The sequence below is a fragment of the Podarcis filfolensis genome (assembly GCF_964270895.1).
Source record: "Podarcis filfolensis genome assembly, chromosome: 1".
Taxonomy (NCBI): Eukaryota; Metazoa; Chordata; class Lepidosauria; order Squamata; family Lacertidae; genus Podarcis; species Podarcis filfolensis.
This window is the reverse complement of record NC_139604.1, coordinates 94,219,804-94,229,854: the sequence shown is the minus strand read 5'-3', so window position 1 is coordinate 94,229,854 and position 10,051 is coordinate 94,219,804. Positions and strand designations below refer to the sequence as shown.

The window sequence follows — 10,051 nt, the reverse complement described above, 5'->3', positions numbered from 1 at the left end:
CGTTCCTGTAGCTCTTGACTTCCTCCACTGAGCAGTGTGTGGGCAGGAAATCGGAGCATCCTCAGTATGTCTGTCCAGCCTCGAAGACCTCCTCCAGCATGGGAAAAAGCCCACCATCCTGGCTCCATTGTCAAGCAGCTCTTACTTGCAGACTTTTCTTTTAATATTCTACCAATCTCTTTCTCCCTGCTCACTGGCCTGCTGTGGGATGGATAGATCGCTCATGGAAGATATCTAAGCTGATCACATGCTTTTGAAATTGGGCAGGCATAATGAGATACAAGGAGGCATGCTGCCTTTGTGTTCCGCTTCTGGTCCTCCTTGAAACATCTGGCTGAATCCAGGTGACATCAAAAGGTACAAAATCATGTATATTATATATTTATGCAAAAAAATCTAGGGGTTTCATTTTCAAGAGGTGTCATTTTCAAAGTGTTCCTCAAGAGGTATCAGAAGGAAATGTTTGAAAATTGATGAACGACCACTATAGATAAAAAGGATTTACTCCACACAACTATTTTGAGGACAGGTTATAACAATGTATAAAAGCCATAGCAGAAATTGGTAATTGAACAGGCGATGTGTAGGGAGAAGGGATGAAAGTATTTTGAAATGATAGTTGGAAAAGTTATTTTATTGGGAGCAGCAAAGAGGGGACATCTGTGGGTGGGTGGGAAGTCAGCTTTTAAATTTGTATTGAATTTGTTTTAATTTGGTGGCAATTTGTGAAAAATTATGGAAAATCAATAAAAAATATTGGCAAAATCAACAGAGAGGCCACAGAGGAAATGGAAAAGTGTTTTAATTGATGCTTCTTCAGAGTCTAGGGCAACTGCTGTGATTAGCACTAACAGTACATTTTAAAATAGAAACAATATGATGTCACACCCACACACCCAGGAGTAGTTTGACCTGCCAGGATAGCAATTGCTCCATGGATTTGTCATTTAGCAGGAAATAATATTAACTGTGTGATGAACCCAGGGTTTGTGCCCATATACTGCATCATGCACAGGGACCTAGTTCTGCTTCTCTTGTCTCCTGCTAAACAGGGAACACAGGCCTGGTTCACATGACATGGTCAACCAAATTGTGCCTTATGGAGACCATACAATCGTCCAGGCTTCCAGAGATGGGCTTGCAGGTGCTCTGCCCCAATTCTTCTTGCTCCCATGCTGAGCTTAGCTGAAGTTTGGCTTAGCATGTTATCCTAAGCAGGACTCCCGGTTAAGTTCTCTCCTCTAACCAGCATAAATAAGAAGGAAGGCAGGTAGACTTGGAGGAATCTGAGGTTGGTGGGGCAGCACCACATTTTCCCCAATGGATCAGCCTCCACTGGTTCTTGCTGTTCCCTAGTTTCAATTTGCCTGTTCCTAATCCTACCCACTTAACCGTTCCCTCTTGCTACTTCTTTCTCAGGTCCTGGTGTCTCCTTTTCATAGAATTATAGAACTGTAAAGTTGCAAGGGACCCTGAGGATTATCTAGTCTGACTCTTTGCAATGCAGGAATTTCAACTAAAGCATCCATGACAGATGGAAAACCAACCTCCAAGGAAGGAGGGCCCTATCCTTTTAATTCACCGGGAAAGGGTGTGTGTGTGTTCCTAACTCCTCCATACTCTGTGTAGAGCCTAATGCACTGATGACACTAAATAAAGACAGCAAACTTTAAAAGCCTCAGTTCTGAAATCGCATGTTCTTCTATCACAACACAAAACCATGTGAAGAGCCACAAAGGTACATCATTTATACAACAGGCAAATATGTTTTGATGGATCAAGACAGAAGTCAGTGAAACTCAATTTTGAAAAGGCATATTAACTACGCAAATAGACAACCTAGAGACTATCCCACCAATGTGACAGCAATATATGCAGTTCATCATCCATAGCATATTACCAGAGCAGAAAAACTCAGAGGGAAGTGAAACATAAAATGATGGGAAATAATAAAATGTAAACTTCCCCAATTTTGAGATGTTTTGTCTAACAAATTTCCGGATAATTTCAGCAAAACTGCAATTTTGGAGAGCAGGCAACCACAGCACACATTTCCAAATACTTCAGAAACACACGTACCTAGTGCTATGCTAATTTTTTTTCCAGGTTCAGTATTTCCTATTTTGCCATCTTGGCTTGCCAGCAGTGCCAAACCCAATTCAGCTATTGCTTTGTTACCTTTTTCAAAAAAAGCACTCTGAGACCAGTGAAGTCACTATATGGCCATTCAGACATAACATATCACCAATGGCAAAAAAAATATTCAAACCAAGTTTGCTTTCAATGATATCACCATGCAATCAGATCCAGTTGTTTGCATTATTGCAACTCCACTGTCTGCAAGAAGCAGAAAGTCAGTGAGGGGAAAATGGCACAAAAGCAGCAACTGGCCTGGGCTGCTACATATGTTGAAAGGTATCAGGGAAGGGAGCAGTGAAGGGCTATGGATGGCCACGGAGTGAGGGAACGTAATGAAAATGAAGTCAGGGCATGACATGTGGCTGCAGCACAAACATTTTCACCTCCTTTTGCATGCACTGACACACACGAAACACACACACATAAGTGAATATGCCACAGGGAGTAAAAAGGTTAATGAACTACATCCTCCTTATCCAGCTCACCACTGATTTCATACTTGGTCTTATTTATGCCAACTAAGTTCCTACAGTTTTAATTCCATATTGTTTCGGAATACATTTTTCTTTTCTTCTTGCAGCAAGGGAAACTGAGAGTGAAGAAGAAAGCATGGATATTCCATTAGCTGGAAAAGATACTTGGGGAAATCAGATCTCATGAATGGCAAAGCAAAGTAGCTCCATTCCAGAACAGTTTTAAATTCAGAGTTTTAAGAAAATAACTACATGAAGTGCTACACTTTTCAATTCAAGACCTGCTTGCTTGCAAGGACAAAGACAACAATTTTAACAAAAAGAGGGCTGTGTGGGTTTTTTCTAGTAGAAGACGCTTCATCTCTTTAAGACTGAAACTGAATGTAAAATGTAGTGGTGTGTATTTTATCCCCCCAATTTTTTTTTTCTTCCTAAAACCAAAAGCAAAGGTTGCCAAGATCACTCAAAACTGCACCCGCGGTTGCTTTTCACTTCACAGAGGAAAAGATACAGGCATGCTTGGGCTTAAAAAAAAAGTTGGGAAAAGAGATACACACGAGTTTCAGTCTTAGAAGTCATACATTTGGGGATTATATGCTGTGAGGAAAGGAATGTTTTCACGTCCTGAAATTTGAGAGTACAATGTTTCTGCACAGTCCATTGAAGTGTGAGGTGACGAATTGTCTGAAATAATGCAGTTTACAGGATCCATGTGCATGCAAGTCCTCCAAAAAGAACACAACAAAAACCTCTGGGAATGACGCAGACCCCCAAAAAAGAGACCATAAAGGAGAAGAGCGAAGCAAATGGATGAACTCTTCACTCCCATGCCTGACTCCAGTCCATCTCATTATCCAAAGATTATATCCACTGCCTTTTATGTTCAGTCATCTTAGTAGATTCTTACATATGACTAGATTTAAATCTGCAACTTCAAAGCCACTGAAATTTAAGAAGTACAGTGGAAAGTGTGGTCTACTATCACCAAGCACTGGCACTTCCCTCCTCTTGCTGCTTTAAAAGAAACTGCACCAGTCCCCGGACTGTAGGCAAAGGTCAACATTTCACTGTTCTACAGCCATCATCAGTTCTTCTTCTGTCTCTTGCTTCTCTATACGAGCCTCGAGCGGAATCAAATACTGCACTTCCTCGGTGCTGACGGCCACTTTCTCAGGCTGTAGCCAACGCTTCAAGTGTTCCAGAGTGCTGAGAGAAAGCAGAAAGGGCAGGGAACAGTAAAGAAAGAAGGCAAAAGGCCAGGACCAGCCCCCACCCCATCCCCACTAATCATTTCAACTATTTTCTACCTAAATGTAATGGAAGGAACTTTTGACTGTCAGATTAGAGAGGCCCAAATTCAAATCCCACTCAGCCCTCAAGTTGGGTGACCCTGGGCCATTCACTCTCTCAGTCCAAGCTACCCCACATCTTAGAAAAGGTTCGGGTTTGGGCTAAACTCCAACGGTTTACGGAATCCTGTGACAAGCAACTATTGAGGAACACCTATCAGTTCAGCACAGGTCCTCTCCAGAGAGGGCACACTGCAGATAGGCGAGTCCCTTGTTCCCCTATGAAGAAACACACAGAAAACTAGCACAGGGAGAAATGGCTCAGCTAGAACAGTTTTCCAGTGGACTAGATTTCTACATGAAATGAGTTTTCGACCTAGAGCAGAAACAGAAGAATACACAGATAATAGGAATTGGGGAAAAGTCTCCTCTAGGGTCAGACTAACAGGGCAATCCAAACCCAAACCAGGCAGTAACAGGCCGTGGTAAGAGTGGAAGAGACACCACTAGATCTGCAGCCCTGTCACTCAAATCAGTTGGGGCAGAAGGCAGTGCGGGAGGCAGGCAAATTGCTGCACCAGGCCATTGGCCAACAAGGGATGGCAACGGGGCTGGCTCAGGATCCAGTGGATCTTGGTTCAGATCAGCCCATCTTTTGGCGTGCCCCATTTGGGGGCTTTGGGGGCTACTGCAGGCAGTAAATGCACCACACCTGCACATTTGGTGAGTGGAATGGAGTTCCACGCCAGCAGAGTGATGCTGGTATCACTTTATGGGGGAGGTCTAGGGGGGTCCTGAGCAGAGGGATGACTCTGCCTAATCCAGCCCTACTTCCCCACAGCACAAAGGGGTTTTTCCAGTCTGCGCATGATGCAGTCTGCACACGATCAGAAAAACACCCTAGTGTGTTTTGACCTGAGCCCTGGCACTGAAAACAGGGCTGAGGGCAAACCGTGGCTTGAATTAAGAACAGCCCTTACTCCATAAGTGGTGGGCACTTCAATAAGATGCACACTTCAAAAGCCACTGCATGAATAAAAGCCTCATTGAATTACCTCTCGTCCGATTCAGTTCCCTCCGTGTAAAATTCAGACTCAGACTTCTCCTGCAGAAACCTGTCCCAGCATTCTTTCTTCGCCTGAGAAAGAGTATGCAGCATGTCTTTGGAGGTCACCTCCTGTGACAAACCCTTTATCCTCATCAATCTTCTCTCTAGAGGCGGGGAGGGGAAATCACACAAGTGTGGCCAAGGTAGAGTCAGGAATTTTCAATCCAAACCATTTCATGGGTTTTCATATGAATTGTAAACCACCATTTAAGGCGGGGTGACTAACCTGTGGCTGTCCGTTGTTGCTGGACCACCAGCTCCCATCATCCCTGACTATTGGCTGCGTTGTGTGGGACTAATGGGAGTTGGAATCCAACAACATCTGGGGTGGATGAGCACAGGTTGAGCTAGGGCTGGGTGATATATCGTCCAAAACTGGTTTGAAGTCCATATCGTTATATCTAGAGTTGCCATATGTCCAGGAAAACCTGGACATGTCCTCTTTCGGGGGCCAACATGCCCATCTGGGCAGATTTTTACATTTTAAAGGAAATGTCAAGGGGTTTTTTTGTTTTTCTGGGCTTCGGCTTTGGCAGCCCAGGCTCGGGCGTGAGAGGGTGGCGTGCATGCATGCCTCTTTCTAAGGCTCAGGCTATTCTCTTTTTTGCTCTTCAAGATATGGCAACCCTATTATCGGTTTCATAATTTTTGACCTGGCAATATATATCGCAAATCATGGTGGGTGGGTGTGCGCGTGCACTATGCAAAAAGCATGATGAGGGAAGAAGCCAGCCATTGCCTCTACATACTTCCATCTTTATTTCAGACATCGTGATATATTGGTATATTGCGATGTTTCGCTGGTGATATAGTACAATGTTGAAAACGAGGTATTGCCCAGCCCGAGGTTGGGCACCTCTGATTGAAAGTATCCACTTTACCGCAGCACTATATTAGATATTTCTCTTCCATGTCCTGACTTTTGCTCATTTTAATTTTGCCAGAGAATCGGTAAAAAAGAACTAGCATGCAATGCCTCGCTAAACTACTTTTCCCTCCACTGCCCACTCATGTTCTCATTCCCAAACCCATAATAAAAATGGAAATCAGAAATGGTTCTGCATTAAATCTGTATCTACACTAAAATAAACAATGGAAGTACATTTCATTCTAGGTTAAGGATCACTGCTCACCCATCTGCCTAGAAATATTTGAAAGGAGAGACTCAATTGAAATTATTGTGTGCAGAGCACACAAGCAAGAAGTTTAATGGAAGTCTTCAAGTTCTTGTTCTGGAAATTTAGCTGCAGCAAATTCTTTTCTTCTCCCAGCAGAACACTAGATGGATTATATTCCTCTCTCGCTGCACAAAAGTTATTGGAAAGAACAATCTAATATACTCTTCAGAGATTTATGCAGGAATAAATTAGACAAAATTGGGCAAAGGTTTTCTCTCATACACTGCCTACTTCTGTAGTGACAATTATCTTGTCATTCCAGTGCTCTTAAAAATAAATTGTAGAACCTTTCTGAAGTCCCGAGAAGATCAAAAAATGTACAGGAGAGACTAAGATCAATGATTTACACAAAAAGTAGCAATGGTCACAGATTTTCAGGCCATGTCCACCTATTGTGGAACAGATCCATTGTCTTTAACAGGCATAGGCAAACTCGGCCCTCCAGATGTTTTGGGACTACAATTCCCACCATCCCTGACCACTGGTCCTATTAGCTAGGGATGATGGGAGTTGTAGTCCCAAAACATCTGGAGGGCTGAGTTTGCCTATGCCTGGTCTTTAACATATAATTTTGGACTGAATGGATTTTTAGTCCAAAAGCCTTGATTTTCAGCTGATCCAAACACTAATACTTGCTGTTTGGGATTAAATGCATACAGATGGAACAATCCCACCCCTGTCATGTTACTGTAATAATAATTAACAATTAATAATTACTATTCTCAAAGGTTAGGTATTGACTGCAACAAATTCTCCAACTCAGCAGCTCCCAATATACTGACCTAAAGATGCCAAATAGGCATCTGAATCCTTCAGTGGTGCCCAGGGCTTCATGCTTTCTTGGAAAGTGGTGTTCATGACTTCATTCTGACTTTCCACATGAACGTGAGCATCTGTGAATGAATCTGCAAATGCATTGCTTGACTCATCATTCTTGTCTGGATGTGGCAGGGATGAACAGATTTCAGCCCAGAGGTCCTGGCTGGAAATCGTGACTATGGAGTCAATACTTTCAATCATTATCATGATGGAGAAATCCTGGGGGGGAAATATGTAGTTTATGAACTGCGTAATATAATACATACATCTATATATTTCCTCCCTCTTCTATCCCATAAAGATGAGAAGCCATGGGATTTTCCGTTCTCATTTAAAACAAAACAAACAAACAAACAAAAACAGAAGCCAGAAGCCAAACTGCTCAAAGACTAAAAATCCAGGCACCTAAACAAAAGAATGGGGTTTATGCTAAAGAACACTTAATGTAACAGCCTAGATGGTTGTCAAGCCATGATATTTAACCAACTTCATACCATGAAGGAACAAAGGAAGGAATGGAAGAGCTGTGTGGAAGGGCATAAGGCTTGTTTATATATTGGTTTATCAAGCCAAGATACGATCATTCAAACTCTCCCAACATTTAGACAGAGGAATAGTTTGGACAGAGAAAAGTACATATATTTCACCATGTATTTTTATGCATTTGAATCCCATGGTTCATGTTGCTGTGATAAATTTTATTAGTGATTTGTATTTTAATATTGTGTAGTAGGGGTTGTGAAGAAAACCGCTTGCTAACCTTTATTGTCTTATAGATACCTACCAACAAGATGCCAGGAAGCTGTTTTTTTAATGTAGGAAGTTACAGTGAGAGTGATGGTGGCGAATGCACGGGATTGGGGTGGGAGTGTCAGTAAAGTGTCCTACCTCAGCAAGGTGGGAAGTCACTGAGAAAATTGCCAGTGTCTGTTTCACCATATAGAAACATAAAACTGGCACAGGCGGGTAAAAAATATCCAGGACAATTCTATCATTAGAGCCCATGATTGCTAGAAAAAGGACTACAACAAGGGAGCATAAAAACTCTGACCGTTCTAAATTAACAACATGGTTTAAATGTCTGGCCAACCAACCAACCACAAGGTTCAGGGCCAGTTCACATAAGCATGTATAGGAAATAGGGGGTATTCCATAGGCAGGCCATCAGATTTGGCAAACCAATCCATCCTACGTACCAATAGAGAAATCACTCTCCAAGTATGAATATTTAGGTAGGCAAAAGAACGAAGGTATCAGCAGGCTTGGAGGAAACTTCAAGGTGTGCAGCCATACAAAAAATATTTAGGGGAAAAAATCTAAAGGGTGGGAATAACAGAAGAGGCTTTATTCAGCATTGTTATGTACTGAGTTGAATAGGATCCAAAATGCAGCAGTCTGATTGGTCCACAGGAGCCACCCAATCCAACTCCAGGTGGAAGTGAATCCGCAACCTGATTGGCCTACAGGAGAATCCTGGAATTAGCCAATCACGCAGGGCCCATTGTGTAAATAATGTATTTAAAGCAGACATTCTGGGGGAACTTCCATTCCTCCTCAACACAATGAGCTGAATAAAGAGAATGAAATCCACTCTCGACTCAGAGTATATTTCAAGCACAGACCTCAGCAAGTGTAATTGCCACATTCTGGGCAGAGTTAGCAGAAGTGATAAGTCTACACATATGCAGAAGGGGCAAACTAGGTATGTGCAAAGCAGAAATGTCTTTAAGTCGCTGCTTGTACTTCTTGCAACAAGGAACCCAAAGAAAGCCCAACAAAGACTGATCATGCTCAGTAGGCACACTTAATACCATAGGAGTGGGAAGGACAAATAGAAAACTAGCAGAATGGATTATCCTGAAAGGGGTGGTGGTGGCAAGCACCCTGATCAGTATTCCACACACTGCTGCAGTGTTAAGAGTTTTGCTCTTGTATCGCAGTGTGTACCGGGAAACTAAAATTAAACGCAGAACAGGACATCTGCTACCGGGATTTCTAAAGGACGATCGAGCCTGTCTACGTGTGCTGTATCATTCGTGGGTGTCAATGTTTTCATGACCCGCGTTTCGCACATACATCTTACAGCAACAGTCAAAATAGTCAACTGCTAAGCGACTGGCTCTTTCCAATGGTGTGAAGCAGCAGGTTGGGAGTAAGGCCTCAGGGGGGCTGGGGGGTCGGTCAGAGAAAAGCCACAGCAGACACCTCCCCTGGTCGCTGTGACCAGGCCAGGCTTCTGCCACTGGACTTCGGACACACGACCCTCCAAGTCCACAGACCTGGGATCCGGCTGCGCACGAGATAAAAGCAATAGGACACCAGGGACAATAAGGCAAGGGGATAAAATCGTATTTCCCCCACCACCAAGAAAAAGTGGGCGCTTTTGCAATCATAAACTGGACACACCTCCTGACTCTGAATTGATTCTAGAATGAATTGATTTTAGACTGCACAGTATTTCAATGAAATGATTATGATTTTATGTAAAATGTGTTATTTTTTACTGTTGTTAGCCGCTCTGAGCCCGGCTTCGGCTGGGGAGGGCGGGATATAAATTAAAAAAAATTATTATTTATTATGCGTGTTTGCGGCGGCGATGACATTCGGAGTAATCCTGAGAGTAGCTCTTGGCGTTAAGGTCAGGAGAGCAAACGCGCCTGGCGGGAGAGGCCTCTCACGGTGGCTTTTCCAGGTGGTCCCCTGCCTCCCCCGGGGCCTACGGCCTCCCATGCACCCGCATCCCCCCCCCCCCGTGCCGGCGTCCCCTCCTGCGCCCCTCCTGTTCGCCTACCTGGAGCGGCTGAGGCTGCTCTGCCCCCTCCGTCGCTTTCAGAGTCCACAAAGGGCAGAAGTCTCGGGAGCCAGGAAGGGCGGGGCGGGGAGCGAGGAACCTACTGTTGTCCCAAACTGGCCAATCAGTGAACCGAGCACAGCTTTCCCGCTCCCATAGGCTGCGGAGGGATACCAATCACCACCGAAGCTTGGCAAGCAGCAAAGGAGAAGGCTGAATGGTTCGCAAACAAGACTTCCGGTTCCCCTTGACAA

The 10,051-nt window shown here is 43.8% G+C and overlaps 1 protein-coding gene across 1 annotated transcript; it reads right to left on the bottom strand.

The window, feature by feature from the left end:
- Positions 1 to 1,677: 1,677 nt before the first annotated feature.
- CCDC32 (coiled-coil domain containing 32) lies at positions 1,678 to 10,028 on the bottom strand. Its single transcript, XM_083621258.1, has 4 exons — positions 9,798 to 10,028; positions 6,970 to 7,225; positions 4,957 to 5,113; positions 1,678 to 3,818 (listed from the first exon to the last, which is right to left on the bottom strand). Exons 2-4 carry the CDS (start codon positions 7,211 to 7,213, stop codon positions 3,677 to 3,679), a joined length of 543 nt encoding a protein of 180 aa, XP_083477384.1. The 5' UTR covers positions 7,214 to 7,225; positions 9,798 to 10,028; the 3' UTR covers positions 1,678 to 3,676.
- Positions 10,029 to 10,051: the final 23 nt, after the last annotated feature.

Coding starts and splice junctions, on each gene's coding strand:
- CCDC32 (XM_083621258.1), bottom strand. CDS start 7,213: ATGATAATGATTGAAAGTATTGACTCCATAGTCACGATTTCCAGCCAG. Junction 5,114..6,969: donor TGCCTATTTGGCATCTTTAG/GTCAGTATATTG, acceptor CCCCGCCTCTAG/AGAGAAGATTGATGAGGATA. Junction 3,819..4,956: donor GGAACTGAATCGGACGAGAG/GTAATTCAATGA, acceptor GCTTTCTCTCAG/CACTCTGGAACACTTGAAGC.